Genomic DNA, 17,305 nt, shown 5'->3' with positions numbered 1-17,305 from the left:
GGGAGGCCAATTAGTAAGGAATTACAGTAGCAAAGACGGGAATGAATCAGAGTAACAATGAGAGTTTTAGTAGATTCAGCAGTAAGAAGGGAAATATTTTAGAGATTTTTAGATGCAGGTGACAAGAACGTGAAAGAGATTCAGGCATTGAGGATTGAGTGTAAGAGATATGGGGAGTGAAGGACAGATAAAAGTCTAACATAACCCCAAGGCAGCAAGCTTGCTGTCTAGGGGTTATGGTTGCACCACAGACAGAGCTGGAAAAGTCAGGTGGGTGTACGTTAGCAGAAGCAGCTCAGTTTTAGCAAAATTGAGTTTTAGCAATAGTGAGGGCATAACGTTAGAGACAGCCATGATTCCAAGCCAGCTTGGAATCATCAGTATAGAGATGGTAATGAAAACCAAACTTGCTGATGAATTGTCCAATGGATTGAGTGTAAAGTGAGAAAAGGAGGAACCCATGACAGATCACTGAGGAACCCCAATAGTAAGTAGGAGAGAAGAGGAGGTGGAGCCAGCAAATTATACTCTAAGGGACCAGTCAGAGAGGTACAAGGAAAGCCAAAAAAGAGCAGAGTCCTTGAGGCTGATGGAGTGGAGCATAGTGAGGGGGAGCTGGTGGTCTACAGTATCAAAAGCTGCAGAGAGATCTAGGAGAATTACCAGACTGGTCTGTAGTCTTGGCAGTAAGGAGATGATTAGAGTCTTTAGTAAGGGCAGTTTCTGTAGAATGAAGAGGACAGAAACTAGACTGAATGAGGGAGAAGAAGAAAGTTTTCTGACAGATAGCGGGTTAGGTGGGAGTAGACCAAACATTCCAAGAGTTTAGAGATAAAAGGGAGATTGGAAAAAGGTCGATAGTTGGCTGTGCAGGATGGGTCTAGAGAAGGTTTTTTTCAGCATAAGGTGATGACAAAATGTTTGAAAGTTGAGGGATGCCAAAAGAAAGGGAGAGGTTGAAGGTTTTAGTCAAGTAAGTATTGAGAGCAGGTGAGAAAGAGACTGGACAAGGTGTGAGAGAATAGGGTCACTAGGGCAGGGGGTGGGGTGACAAGAGTAGAGGAGTCAGGAGACTTCTTCCTCTGTCACTGGTTGGAAGGCTGAGAGGGATGAGGAAATGTAAGAAGGAATAGGATCAATGCTACTTGAAGACGAGGAGGTGATGTCCTGATGGATGTTATCTATCTTATTTTTGAAGTAGGAGGCCAAGTCTTCAGCACAAAGGTCAGTGGTGAGTGTCTGTATTTTGGGTTTAAGGAGAGAGTTAAGGGTATCAAAGAGGTGTTTTGTGTTATGGGATAGAGAAGAGATAAGACTGGTAAAGTAGGATTGCTTAGCAGAGTGAAGAGCTTATTAGTAGCTTCTGAGCAGAAACGTATAATGTAGGAGGTTGGCTGTTGTCTTGGATTTCCTCCACAGGTGTTCAGCACACCTAGAGCACCTTAGAAGAAAACTAGCTTTAGATGTGTACCGGTGTTGTGGCTATCTGGTTCTGGGTTTTTGGGGTATGGCGGGGGGTGCAAGTTTGTCCAGGGTGGTTTTGAGAGGGTTGTGGTAGTGTTCGGCAGCAAAATTAGGACAGAAGAGGGAAGAGATGGGTTTCATTGGCACATAGGTTCCTGTATGTGAGGGCAGGGTGTCAAGAGGAGGATGAGAATTTTTGACCAAGAAGGAGCGAAGGTTGTGGTCTGAGAGCTCTGTGGTTGATTTAGTAAAGTGGGAAACTGGGCAAAGTCTGAAGAAGGCCAGATCCAGAGTATTCCCACCCTTGTGGGTAAGAGAGTTAAAATCCTGAGAGAGGCCAAGGATGGAGGTTAGTGAAACAAGCTGAGCAGCTGATGGGAAGATTGGGTTGTTAATGGGGGTATTAAAATCACCCATGATGAGAGCAGGAACATCAGAAGATAGAAAGTAAGGAAGCCAGATATAGAAGTGATCAAGAAACTTAAGACAGAGTCCATTTAACTTTGGTTAATTGGAACAGTGGATAGTTAGCTTACTGCAGCTGGAATATAAATGAAAAAGCCAACCGCACTATGGTCATCTGAAACTCTTTTGGCCCGCAGAATAAAAGGTTTGGATAGGAAATAACAGCTAGAACTGAAATCTAGAGGCTGATCCCTCGCATTAATTCTTTTCAAGGTAAAATATATATTAGGTTGGGAATGGAAGTAATGAAATCATTGAGGTTTTCAGCAAGGTCACTTTATTTTCTATTGTATGTAAGCCGTACAAACTTTTACCTGAGATGATTTAACTAATGATAGATGTCTCATCATCTCCTTAACATCTGTACAAGTGCTATGCTCTATTCAAATACACTTTGCTGAAACACCTTTGGCAAGACAAACCTTTTTAAACCTGGCCATAGTCCAAAGTGGTCCAAATAAAAAAAAAAACACAGTTGAGAAGCTGTTTTTCACCATTTTTTAGTACGCCGATTACTATACGTTAGATATGACGTGTTATCGCTATTCATCAGGTCAGTACAATTACAGTGATACCCATTTTATATAGCTTTTGTTATAGTTTATGGCATTTATACTATACATACTGTTTGTATCACAGAGGGGAGATCGGGGGGGGGGGGGCAGAGCACGGGGGGAGGGAGATCCGGGGGGGGGAGCGCAGATCGGGGGGGCGAGGAGCAGCAAGGAAGGGCAGCACAGGGGAGGGGACCACAGATCAGGGGGCGGGCGCGGCAGATCGGGGGGCGGGCGGCCACAGGGAGGGAGATCTGAAGGGGGGGGTCCATCTGAAGGGGGGAACGGCCGGCGGGAGGAGGCAATGTGCCGCAGCCTCCTCCTGCCGGCCAATCGCTGGGAGGCCACTGAACCTCCCCACAGACGCTGCGGTCGCATTGACCGCGGCGTCTATGGGGTTAACTGCCCGGGGGGGGGGGAGCGCGGCTCCCCTCCAGGCTGAGGCAGCAAAAGGAGGTTGTATGACACAGCGGGGGGAGGCAGGGAAAGCATGACATTTCTGGAACGTCATGTTGCGGGAACTACCTGCTTTACATGACGTTCCAGGAAGGGGTTAATAGAAAACTATGAAAAAAGTGCACTTGTAAAGCTTAAAGCGACTCTGTACCCACTTTCCCCCCTCCCCAATTACTTATACCTACTTGTAGCTCTTGTGAAGTCCATTCTTCTAGTATGTTTGTGGACGCTGGTAGAGTTTTCATTCGGGTGAAAAAATAAGTTTATTTTTGGAGATGTTGTGTCTAAGAGTGAGTGTTGTGTCAGTAGTGAGGCCGGACAAAGGGCAGAACGAGAGGAGGGGGAGACGCAGATCGGGACCACAGAGGCGGTGCTTCACCTGGGCATGAAGGCTCTCGGCCCCACCTCTTAGACACAACATCTCCACAAGTAAACTTTTTTTTCACCCGAACGAAAACTCTACCAGCGTCCACAAACATACTAGAAGAATGGACTTCACATGAGCTACAAGTAGGTATAAGTAGTTGGGGAGGGGGGAAAGTGGGTACAGAGTCGCTTTAACAAAAATTGACTACAGAGTTCACACAGAGCAAAAGCAGCGGAACTCTCCACCACAGAGGCCTGCCTGCTTCAGTGTGACACTGTTCCTCCATGGGAGGGCTCAATTGAGATGTCAATTCTTTAAGCGGAGAGCAGAGGTGCATAAGCCCTCCCATAGAGATACAGTGTCACACTGAGGCAAGCGGGATTCCATGGCAGAGGGCTCCGCTGCGGAATTCCATCACATTTGCTCAGTGTGAAAATACCCTAAAGCAGCACTTTGCACAATAGCCTTTTTATATATTTTGGATTTGGGTAGATACAGTAACTCAAATCAACGTGGAAGCAATTTAGAAAGTGAACATTGTGCTTATTACTACCACAAAACTTCACAGGTACACTTTAAATATATTATTCATCCTCTGAATGCCCCTTTCGTGCTGCCATACTTACAGTAGCATTGCGGTGGGGCCCAAGTTTTGTTAACATGGTAAACTCCATCACTGTTAGCAACTACAGATCCCGCCTGTAATTAACCTTGTGAATGACAAGTGTAGTTGGTAAATTGCATCGTGACATTTGCACTGATTAGAAAAACACTGTGTTTCTTGTGTCATGCAATAAAAACACTGGAGTCTACTGAAAATTAGTTTAACTATTTTAAAGCAAAACTATTTTTCAATAAATATTGGGATATGTTAAAAGACAAAAGACAACATATGTTTTGAGGTCAGCACTCAGACGAATATGTAATAATGTCTCCTAGCTTGATTGCCCAAAACTTTTGAGCATGGAGAGACTTCCCCTGGACTCCGGGGTATCATATACAAAAAGAAGAAGACAGATTCCTCTTCAGCTCACATAATATTGAATGCTTTATTGGACATACATATAACACCAACGCGTTTCAGACCCCACTGGGTCCTTAGTCATGGTTCTCTGTGTAAAAGGACATAGACAACAATAACCATCTCCGTAAAATTAGTGACATCAATTAGTTCCACAATAAAATGAATTCATTAGTTTGTTAAATAACATAAAATTCAACAATTGGACAAGACAAATATGTGTACATACAAATAACTTCCCATCCCCGTTATACCAGCAAGTTCATATTTGGCGGTGTGTTGGGATATGATGTTAAAGTAATTGAATGTATTTCTCAAAAGCTGATGATACTGTATATCCTATGTCTTGTATATATGCTTCCTCAATATCTACTATTTTATGTACTTCCTCAATGTCCATTACTATATCATATTTCATGTGTCTAATTGAATCATATCTATATGTAGCAAAATAAGACAAAGATGAATGGAAGAGTAGATGTGAAATACCTTAGATGTATTCTGCTGTATGCATAACGTCCATAGGAAAGACAGATGAGGTGAATTACTGCGAGGAATCATATATGTATCATAATTATTATATGACCCTGTATACCATAGAACCATACACAATATACAATACATGTTGGCATAGCATGATTATGATTATGATTATGATTATGATAATTATGTAACCCTATGTGCCATATATCCATATATAATATATACTCGGCAGAGCTATAAATAAATCACCCTGTATACTAAAAATCCGTATATAATACACAGAGCATGTCAACACAATATGGTTAATAATCACACATTCATACTAAAAATCCATGTGCAGTATACAGGGCATATCTACACAAACATAGTTGATGATCGTTCAGTGATAGGCTCTACATATAAGAGTATATAGATGAATTGGAGTACTGCGATACAATATACATGTACAATTGGTGTATAAATCTATATACCCGATAGATCCATATGCAATATGCTAGAACATGCCAACAGATCCGGTAAATGAACTTGCACATACCTGTATTAGCATCTCCCAAGGAGTAAGTAAGCGATGCCAGGCATGGCCGAAGGCGTCCGGAATCATACAACAAAATGCTGCTTTATATCCTCATACTGGTCTGCGCTTCCACCGGAAGAGCCGGTGATGTGCATGCGTTCCACTCTGGAACGCACACTCAGTGCGCTCCCAAGTGACGAACGCGGAAACGACTCTGGCTGTAGACCATAACCAGGACACCTGACCGGCATGCGCTCCACAGTGGAACGCATATCGGCAAGCTCCTCCTAGGATGTGCTAAATTAAGTAGCAAAGATCCATGGGCACAAAAAGGAAAATAAAATATTACGTATTGATTACTAGATAATCTTAAATGTACAGATTGTGAAAGAAAAAGATCCCTATTTTGGTGTCCTATATTAAGGGATTGTTAGGAATGTGACTTTGCGTTCCTCAGTCCATGTCGGGCGGCCAAGGAAGCGCTGAGTTTGTCTGCTGTTGCACTGGTTTTGTGTCTGAATTGTGTTTCACTTCTCAGCCACACCTGCCTGGCCTGTCAGACTTCTGGCAGTGCAGGGGTTACTGCACTGCTAGGTCTGTTCAGCTGAGCTTGATGCTGGGATCTGGGCTGCTCCAATCAGTTGCTGGACCTGGTCTTTTTTCCTGGATAAAAAGCAGTCAGATCCTCTGTTCCCTGCTGGTTATTAGTTGTTACTAGTCCCAGCTCCCCTGCTCCTTTCCCAGCGTTCCCTGTCCTAATCCCCTTGCTATTGCTCTGCCCGTGTTCTGACCTCTTGCTTGACATTTGACTATCCGCTCTCCTTCTGATTTTGTACTGCGTTGTCTGTTTGGTTTTGACCCTGCTAGTTGACTATCCTCCATTGTGTTTTGTTTGTCTGTCTACATTTTGTGTATCCACCTACGCAGTGTAGGGACCGACTCCGTGGTTGTCCGCGACCGTTTAGGGTCGACTGAGGCAAGTAGGCAGGTGACAGTGGGTGGGTTCAGATCTAGGGCCCACTGTCTTTTGTCTTGTCTACGCCTGCCAGTCCTGACAGGGATGTTCCATGGTATACATAATAAGGGACTACAACGGTGCTCCCATAAATCTGGCAAACTCTACTATAAGCTGTAATCCAGATAGAGAAAACCAGACCAAGGGATTTGCACCCTAAAACCCTATATCCTCGCAGCAAAAACAATAGCATTTATTGTTACATACCCAACCTGAGCAAACTCACAAAGGAAACACAAAAAGGGACAGGAAAGATAATAGAGACTAACAGAAAATAAATTAAAAAGGAAAATGTTATGTGTCCATAGATGAAAAGAACAGTACACAACCCAAAAATAATAATAGATGAAAAAATATGAAAAAATATAATAATGAACTTTCGCATAATTTTTTTATGTTTGATAATACGTATTACCTCCAAGTCACCGGGGCCCCAATGGGGGCTAAATTCTCACCGTCTCTCGCTAACCTGGTTATGTCATGGTGGGAGGAGAAAGTCATTTTCACTGAAGATTATCCATTTGCAGGGGACATTGGGTGGTATGGACGATACATCGACGACATACTCATTGTTTGGTCGGGCAATGTGTCGTCCATACCACCCTTTGTGGACATGCTCAACCAGAATGATTATAATCTCAGATTTACTTTCGAAGTGGAAGAAAAGACTCTGTCTTTTCTAGATATCAGGTTAGAGGGGGATCCTGTAGAGGGGCGGGTATCAACGTCCCTATATAGAAAACCCACAGCCGGAAATACGGTTTTACATGCGGAGAGTGAACATCCAAAACATACGATTAGGGCCATTCCAGTTGGCGAATTTATTAGAACAATCAGGGCATGCTCAGATCCAAATATGGCACATGTACAACTGAAGGAGACAGAAGATAGATTAAAAGAGAGGGGATATTCCCCTGCCATTCTAACAAGAGCCCGCAGGATAACGAGCAGGACGGACAGAAGAGAGCTTCTGGATAAAACTAAAGACAAGAAAAAGAGAGACAATGAAAGTAGACACAATAGGGGAGTTTACTTCTGTACCCCATTCAATAAGGAATTTTTGGCTATTAAAAATATAATTCAGAAAAACCTGGGAATTTTGAGACAAGATACAGATCTGGCATCTATTCTGGATGAGGGCTGCCATTTCATATCTAGAAGAAGTCCATCTCTGGGTATGATGTTGTCCCCAAGCCTATACAGAAGCCCTAAAATGGAAACAAGGTCACTTAAAACAGGAGGTTTTCGCCCCTGCAACACACCTTGGTGTGGCATGTGCAAGTTCACAGGAATACATATGAATTTTAAATCCAGTGATGGGAATCAAGTTTATGACATTAAACACAATCTTACATGTGACTCGGACCACGTGACATACATAATAGGTTGCAAGAGTTGCAACCTTTTGTACGTGGGGTGTTCAATCCGAAAATTAAAAGTCAGGATAGCTGAACATATATATGGCATTAAAAAGAACAGTGTACAGCTTTCTGGTGCCTCAAGACATTTTGTCCAAGAACATGGAGGCAATTTAGAAACGTTTGAGTGTTATGCCATTGACAAGGTAGTCAAACCAATCAGAGGGGGTAATTGGAGGAAAAAACTATTGCTTAAAGAAGCGGAGTGGATTTTTAGGTTAGGGACCAGGGCACCAAAGGGATTGAACATCAAAAATGATCTAATGTATTTGTATTAATTTGGTATCTTGTGCCCAATAACTTACCCTTTAATACTTCATTATTATATTTTTTCATATTTTTTCATCTATTATTTTTGGGTTGTGTATTTTTTTTTCATCTATAGACACATAACATTTTCCTTTTTAATTTATTTTCTGTTAGTCTCTATTATCTTTCCTGTCCCTTTTTGTGTTTCCTTTGTGAGTTTGCTCAGGTTGGGTATGTAACAATAAATGCTATTGTTTTTGCTGCGAGGATATAGGGTTTTAGGGTGCAAATCCTTTGGTCTGGTTTTCTCTATCTGGATTACAGCTTATAGTAGAGTTTGCCAGATTTATGGGAGCACCGTTGTAGTCCCTTATTATGTATACCATGGAACATCCCTTAATATAGGACACCAAAATAGGGATCTTTTTCTTTCACAATCTGTACATTTAAGATTATCTAGTAATCAATACGTAATATTTTATTTTCCTTTTTGTGCCCATGGATCTTTGCTACTTAATTTAGCACATCCTAGGAGGAGCTTGCCGATATGCGTTCCACTGTGGAGCGCATGCCGGTCAGGTGTCCTGGTTATGGTCTACAGCCAGAGTCGTTTCCGCGTTCGTCACTTGGGAGCGCACTGAGTGTGCATTCCAGAGTGGAACGCATGTGCATCACCGGCTCTTCCGGTGGAAGCGCAGACCAGTATGGGGATATAAAGCAGCATTTTGTTGTATGATTCCGGACGCCTTCGGCCATGCCTGGCGTCGCTTACTTACTCCTTGGGAGATGCTAATACAGGTATGTGCAAGTTCATTTACCGGATCTGTTGGCATGTTCTAGCATATTGCATATGGATCTATCGGGTATATAGATTTATACACCAATTGTACATGTATATTGTATCGCAGTACTCCAATTCATCTATATACTCTTATATGTAGAGCCTATCACTGAACGATCATCAACTATGTTTGTGTAGATATGCCCTGTATACTGCACATGGATTTTTAGTATGTATGTGTGATTATTAACCATGTTGTGTTGACATGCTCTGTGTATTATATACGGATTTTTAGTATACAGGGTGATTTATTTATAGCTCTGCCGAGTATATATTATATATGGATATATGGCACATAGGGTTACATAATTATCATAATCATAATCATGCTATGCCGACATGTATTGTATATTGTGTATGGTTCTATGGCATACAGGGTCATATAATAATTATGATACATATATGATTCCTCGCAGTAATTCACCTCATCTGTCTTTCCTATGGACGTTATGCATACAGCAGAATACATCTAAGGTATTTCACGTCTACTCTTCCATTCATCTTTGTCTTATTTTGCTACATATAGATATGATTCAATTAGACACATGAAATATGATATAGTAATGGACATTGAGGAAGTACATAAAGTAGTAGATATTGAGGAAGCATATATACAAGACATAGGATATATCATCAGCTTTTGAGAAATACATTCAATTACTTTAACATCATATCCCAACACACCGCCAAATATGTACTTGCTGGTATAACAGGGATGGGAAGTTATTTGTATGTACACATATTTGTCTTGTCCAATTGTTGAATTTTATGTTATTTAACAAACTAATGAATTCATTTTATTGTGGAACTAATTGATGTCACTAATTTTACGGAGATGGTTTTTTTTGTCTATGTCCTTTTACACAGAAAACCATGACTAAGGACCCAGTGGGGTCTGAAACGTGTCGGTGTTATATGTATGTCCAATAAAGCATTCAATATTATGTGAGCTGGAGAGGAATCTGTCTTCTTCTTTTTGTATATGTTAAAAGACAGCATGACTCACTAATAGTTACAAGTTCATACCATTGTAAGCAACAAAGTGGAACACTGCAAAATAAGAATATCATATTATAATTATATCCTCAGAATTTTATAACACATGTTTATCTAATCAATTAATTAAATTTAAAGTGTTGATGTTGTTATATCTTTCAATATCTAAATCAACAGTAGATGTGAAATAAAGTCTAAACACAGGAAGTCCTGTGTATGGCTAGGTTCACACATCGTCTTTTATTAGTAAAGAACAGACGTTGATTGCAATGGCCTCAGCGTCGGTTCTTTACTGCAGGGGTGTCATTGCATTGAAGTCAATGCAATGCCGCTCGCTGTGTTCACATATCGTTATTCTAACGTCCGTTCTTTAGAACGGGCATTAGAATAATGTGCCTGTCAATTATTTACAGATGCTGTTTACTGAAAAGTGTCCGGAAACATCAGCTGTACATTGCATTGCATCAGCATTACATTGCATCAGCAGCGGCTGTACATTGCATTGAAGTGAAAGGATAATTGATTTGCGGGCACACTGGTACAGCCGATACAGAGGTATTGGCTGCAGGAACGGGCTGAGTGCAGCCCGACGGCCACCTGTTTAACAGCGTGAGTTGCTATGCAATGCACACTGTTAAACGATGTGTGAACATAGCCTTTCTCAGGTCATCTGCATGCTCACAGAAAAGGCAGTCATGTGATTGATGGATACATTGAGCCATGACTCTCTGTACAGACTTCATGTGTTTAGTCTTTTTTCTTTAACCAGCACACTGGCTGCCTTCAGGAGTCTGGATCTGGATTTCTGTATAGTATAGCTCTGCTTTACAGGAAAATAACTAATAATAATAATAATAAATGTAAATTGCAAACATCATGTACACTTTAAATAATTTAAAGGGTGGAACCATAGTCAACGAACAGCATTTTTTAGTTCTTAGGACATAGATTACAACTAGGCCCCTACTCGTGTGGCTATGCAGACTTTCCAGAAACATAACTCTGACTCTAAACATTCATAGCACAGATCTTAAAAATGTTCAGTTTTGAAATCTGAGATACAGTATTTGAAATTAGGATCTTAGTTGTGTGTGAACTGAGATGGCAATCTGTATTTTTAATGCATAGAACTTTTTTCTTTCTGGTAATAGTGTAATAGTTTCATTTTTACAACATAATATTTGGTTTGTGTGTCCTTAAATTCATTCACTTATTGTAAGAAGTTACAGGCTTACAGGCTGCAATACTTAGTTGTATTTTAATTTATATGATTTTTATTTTTCTCTGGCAGAACATCAGTGGCAGTGATTCAGTTGTAGTGTTTCAAATCCTGACTGGGAAAAATAATTTTTGTGATTTCTCTCCGCTTTTGTAGATAGTCTTGTGATGACTATATTTCTCAGCTATTGTTAAAAGATAACTCCTTGAAAGAGAAATTTATGACTGAAGTATGAGTAGAGCCACAAACAGTCTCAAATATCATTATAGCACAGTCTGAAATCGTATTGAAGGTTGTACATTACGTGTAGACATTGTACAGTTTTTTTTTTTTTCACTTCTCTGAAATGTCTTAGCGATATAGACCCATTGGCTATGTTCATACAATGTCAAAAAAGTGATGAGCGAATACTGTTCGATCGAACAGAATAGTTCGCCGAAAATTCAATAAATATTCGATAAGCGTTCAAATCCCCCAGCTTCTGTTTTTTACTTCCAAGTGGTCAAATAGATGTTTTTCAATAATCGAATACTCGTTCCCATTGACTTTAATGGGATCGAATATTCCATCTAATATTCGAATATTCGGAAGATATTCGTACGAATATCAAAATTCGCTCATCACTAGTGATGAGTCTAGTTTCCTTCTCTAACATGCAGCCTCATTCATTGATATTGTGCTTATGCAAAGCATTAGCACAGTGACATCAATATGACATCTGTAGCCATATCCATTTTTAGGGCCACACTGACTTTCAGTCACTGTAGTGCAATCTCCTAGGCAGAAAGAATATCAGGGCTAGATAGAAATGAATTACCACTTTATTTCCCCTTTTCACCCCCTCAGGAGAAATTGGAAACCATATTCTCATGCCAGTTCAGTTCTTCTTTGGTTATAAAAAGGATAGACGGTCTTACTACACTATTTCATATTAATGAAATGGGACTGGTACCTACAGTACCAAAATACTTAAACACTATTTGCTTTACTAAATATCACCATACATATTATGCAAAAGTTAGTGAACCCCAAGTTTTTCATGTTGTGTGTTGGAATTTGAACTGCCTTACCTTATTGTTCTCAGAGATTGGAAGAGTCTGGCAGCAGCTCACCCCTCCTCCTTAATAAGAACAATTTTACGCATTAAATAAAATATAGATTGTCAAAAAATTTGAGAATATACAGTTGAAATATACATAAATGTTTTACTATATCCTTTTATTTTTGTTTCTTATAGGAAATTGAACTGTGTCGCCTAAATAATCAGGATAGACTGGGTCTAACAGTCTGTTACAGGACAGACGATGAAGAGGATAATGGAATATATGTTAGTGAGGTAAACATTAAAAGATGGAAGTAAAGTAAAGAAAAAAAAAATAATTGTTGATTGAGAAACAGTTGTCTCTTATCTACCTGAACATGTTGCATACAGATGTGGACCCATTCCTTAGGTTCACTATGTTCAGGTGTTGTGCACATGTTTCAGGAAAACCTTCACAAACCTTCACAGGTAGGAAAACCTTCACAATTATATAAATGGTCAGAGTATTTAATATGTGATCCTGCATAGACAAAAAAATCATGGGGGAGGGGACATTGAGGCTTTCAGTCATGTTCATTGTGCTCTCTCATCTCTTATACCTACACAACCAAAGCCAGGGCAGTGGGAATTGTAATTTTAAAACAGCTGCTAAACAAGATATACAACATGGCAGCAGCAACACCCACAATTGCCTGAATGGTGAGATGACTGCACATGTACACATGCATGGCTCTATCCCTTTAGGTCTACAGAAGATATGGAAAAAGCAAAGCAAACATATTCTACAATGGATAGAGTTTTACCTTGTGTGACCATACCTCCATTCAAGCTGTGACTTGAGGTGACTGCCTCATTTAGTAGAATGGTGACCACTGTTCACCAGATAGGACAGACTCTGGTTATGACATAAATGTCTCAATGAAAAAAAACACTAACGCTTGAGTCTAGATGTCTCAAATGAGAAATGAAAAAACTTTATAATTCTGGTTCAGTCTTAATAATGGAAGATTGTTTCTAAATGTGCATTGACTACATAATTGATGTGCATGGTCTATACAACAGATAGCCATTCTATATGGGTTATTAACATTCATGGAATCAGATTCAATTAAATAATTTATCACTTGACTGTACATTGTTCTGATTTAACATTATTCTGATAAATTACCTCTAAAAATCTTATATACTGCATTTTGTCTGAACCATAAAATCATTATTTCATTTTAATCTGCCTGGGGTATTTCCAAAGGGCAAGCTACTGCAGGGTTTTACTAGCTTATATGATTACATTGTCTTTTGCCATTAAATAGCAGAGTCTGGTTTATTATTTTGGTGACAGGCTATTATTAAAAAAGAGCCTAGTGAACATTTTACCGTATATGAAATGTAACTTAAAACCAAATGCTACACTTGAGGTGTTTTGCTTGAAAAATAGCTTGTGGGATGACAGAGCCAAATAAATGGCTTAGGATAACCATCAACTGAAGGTGATAGATAGTGTTCCCACTCCGGACACTGGATCATTATTCATTACAGAAATATTAAACATCTGGACAGCTCAAAAGGCCTATGTAGCTGTCAGGATTTACCTCAACATATCATTACTAACCATTGCAGGGTATGTATTGATGCTTATTTGCAGTGCTATAAAAGCAGATTTGCACCTGATGGGCTTGTTTTATAAACAATGTAGAGTAATTTCATAATTTATGGATTACTTTTTTACTTTATACCATATACAACAGAACCCCTTTCAACACATCCTCACAAAGCTGAAGAATAACAGTACAATAGCGATATGTCACATTTTATTTGCTTAGTATAATTATAAATACATTTCAGGATATGTTAGGAATCACTAATTAAAATACTGTAGATAATTTTTTGTATACCATGCATGTTTTTTTTGTAAATCACCCTCATTTAATTGTAGTGACTGTCACAGAAGCAGACAACTGTACTCAAGTGTTAAAGAAATATGACAGATAGATAGATAGATAGATAGATAGATAGATAGATAGATAGAAAAACTCAAAAGTTCCCATGCAAAAAATAACTGCAGCACACAGGAATAAGTGAAAAAAATGAACTTGTAGGGGTGGTTTAATCCATACAAAAACACACAGTGGGTATAAGCGACGTTTCAACGTCCCAATCACGTCCAAGACGTCACTGGCTTGAATAAGACGTCATTGGGTCGTTGAAACGTCGCTTATACCCACAGTGTGTTTTTGTATGGATTAAACCACCCATACAAGTTAATTTTTTTACTAAGTCCTGTGTGCTGCAGTTACTTTTTGCATGGGATAGATAGATAGGTAGATAGATAGATAGATAGATAGATAGATAGATAGATAGATAGATAGATAGATAGATAGATCTTCATGCAATAATAAAAATCAAAGATGAAATACTAAATGTAACTTGCATAAGTAATTAGTGTTTCTCTCATATACTTTTTTTATAGGTTGATCCTGACAGTATTGCAGCTAGGGATGGGCGTATTCGAGAGGGAGACAGGATCTTGCAGGTTAGTTTATTTACTGCATTTATGTTTCTCTATACTTTATAAATTCATTTTCCTTGCGTTTTAAAAACTATTCCAAGGACATCCTCAAGTATGTTTTTTTTTAAGAAGGTAACCTCATTTCAAAAACTTCTGACTCTGACTTTCACCAAGATCACTGTTAGGAATCGGTGACACCAGACACACAGAGACAGTGAGCCCTAAGCTCAGCCCCGCCCACTGTCCTCTACCTACTTGCCACTATCCTCCCTATGATGGCGGCGAGCAACTGGGCGGCAGTCCCTGCACTGGCTAGGTTGAACACAAATACAAAACAGACAGACAAACACAATGCAATCAAAGTCAACAGTCCGGGTCAGCAACAGCGGGCAGCGAAGTACAAAGCAACAGGCAAGAGAAAAGTCCAGATACAGGTACAAGGTTCAGGGCAGGCAGCAAACAAGGATAGTCCAAGGAGAGAAAGCCAAGGGTCAAACACAGAGAGAGATACCATACAAGCTGAGCAGGAATTTAGAACTGCAATAACCAGCAAGGAGTGCTGGAGCTGAATACAATTTATGCAGGATCAGGGACTCAGTCCAGCAGCAGATTGGACCAGCCCCTGATCCTCTACACAGCTCACCTGCACAGCAGCAGGGTTAACCCTGAAGCTGCCAGGCAGCAGCAAGCAGGACGGGTGGGGCTGAACAACCCTATGTTCACCTGTGTTCAGACAGGACTAAGGAAACTGCAAAGAAACCTCAACTCAGCGCCTTCTCGGCCGCACAGCCCGAACCGAGAAGTGGCAAGGCACAGTCCTGACAATCACACTTTTAAATGAACCTGTGGGGAGTGGCGTAGCTACCATAGAGGCAGGGCAGGCAGCTGCTATGGGGCTCGTACAGGAGGGGGGCCTGGGAATGCACAGTGAAGACCAGATCCATCCTGTGTCCTTCTGCTAAACCCCCTATGTACTGCAGTGCGTAACTGAGCCAGTGTTCATTGCTGCAACTTAAAAAAGGTTAATAACAGAGGACAAGGAGATTCAAACTTGACTGCTCTGATAGCTCCTGACCTTTGTTCTTGCTGCCTGCCTCAATCAAGTAGGAAAATGTGCAGAGCTCCTTGCAGATGTCAGGGGTTATTAGTGCAGGAGCAGTGAAGCAGAGATCTCCTTGTCTTCCTTTTTAACTCTTTTTTGTGCTGCAGCATGTAAGAGAACATTGGGTCACTTACACACTGCAGTACATAAGGAGTTAAGTAGAAGGTAGTCTGCTCCTGCACCTTTGTATTTAACCATACGGACTCCTAATGGGTTCTTATAGTCAAATACAGTGACTGACAGAGCAAGCAGCCATTGGCCCTCTGCTCTGCCAGTCTGCAGACAGGATTCTGCCTCTGGTCACATTTTATTTTTTGGCCACATCACTGAGCATATATATATATATATATATATATATATATATATATATATATATATATGCAGTTCTTTGTGTTGTGCGTAGGGGAGTGGAGTGGGGCCCATACAGTTTTTTGCTATGAGGCTCCATAAATCCTAGCTACGCTCCTGCGTTTGGGCAGTTTGGAGAAATATTTTTTCTACGAAAATGTAATTTATTTGTAGCCTCTGAACTCAGAGGTGTTTTAATGTCATTTTCTTCCTCCTGAGATGTATGTATTTCCATACGGCCAGTAACTTTCTTTCAAAAGCAGAAGTGAATGTTAAAGTGGAGTAGAAAAAAATCATTAACTTCTTGCAAAAAAACAGTCCTTTAATTTCAATGGAACTAAGCTGCAAAACCAAGAACAGGAGCGTTGTCGTTTCTGGAAGAAAGCCACCATGATTATCTTAGCCTGGACATCCCCTCTATACTTTGAAGCTTTGAATACAAGTCTCAGGGAATGAAAATCTTACACAATTCACACCTTGAACCCCCCCCCCCCCCCCCCACACACACACACACACACACCACCTTATTCCAAAGGCAAATTGTAAATGAAAGCTCCTAAAACAAATCTAAACCCATCTATTATCTGCCATTCATGTAAGTGATGTCTTCAATGACTAGCTTAGCACCCTATACAACAGCTAGACAGCAACAGGTTAGGAAGCATTGCATCGATGACAAAGGAGTCTAGGAAAATCTCAACTACTTTTGCTCCTTTAATATTTAAGTGCTCCAATATAGTAAGGAAATGTTTTAGTAATAGCATTATATTAAACGATTTCTTTACTTCTTTTGCATCTTAATTAAAAATGACTTTGAATACAACTTAGGCTGGATTCACACAGCATTTTTGCAATCCGTTTTTACAAACTGGGTGAAAAAATGGATATATTTATGTGCATTCGTTTTTCCGTTGACTTTCATTACAAAAAAAAACCTGATCAAATGCATCTGTTTTTTTAGCATACACAAAAAGGTGGTTGACCACGTTTTTGTGTTTGGTAAAAGAAAAAAAAGATAATAATAATTATAGTCAATAGAAACATGAATGAAAACGGATGCACACAAATGAATCCGTTTTTTTTTATTCATTTTTCATCAGTTTTTTTGCTTAAAATAGATGAAAACAAAAAGGGATTGCAAAAGCCCAGTGTGAACCTAGCCCTGCCTACATTAAAATACAAATCAAAACCAGTCATTTATGCTTGTTTAATCCATGAGAATTAGTGATCTTTAGAGGGCAATGG

General features: G+C 39.9%; 1 protein-coding gene across 2 annotated transcripts in view; it reads left to right on the top strand.

The window, feature by feature from the left end:
• Window positions 1-17,305, top strand: part of PDZRN4 (PDZ domain containing ring finger 4) — a 115,712-nt gene that overhangs the window by 84,539 nt on the left and 13,868 nt on the right. For both annotated transcript variants that reach the window (XM_069956012.1, XM_069956013.1), the window contains exons 4-5: window positions 12,300-12,398; window positions 14,572-14,634. In XM_069956012.1, the coding sequence (XP_069812113.1) occupies window positions 12,300-12,398; window positions 14,572-14,634 (162 nt within the window). The remainder of the gene's footprint in view (window positions 1-12,299; window positions 12,399-14,571; window positions 14,635-17,305) is intronic.

The sequence above is a fragment of the Dendropsophus ebraccatus genome, chromosome 1, assembly GCF_027789765.1.
Source record: "Dendropsophus ebraccatus isolate aDenEbr1 chromosome 1, aDenEbr1.pat, whole genome shotgun sequence".
NCBI classification, from domain to species: Eukaryota; Metazoa; Chordata; class Amphibia; order Anura; family Hylidae; genus Dendropsophus; species Dendropsophus ebraccatus.
Note: the sequence above shows the minus strand (reverse complement) of the source record. Positions and strands in the feature narration are given on the sequence as shown.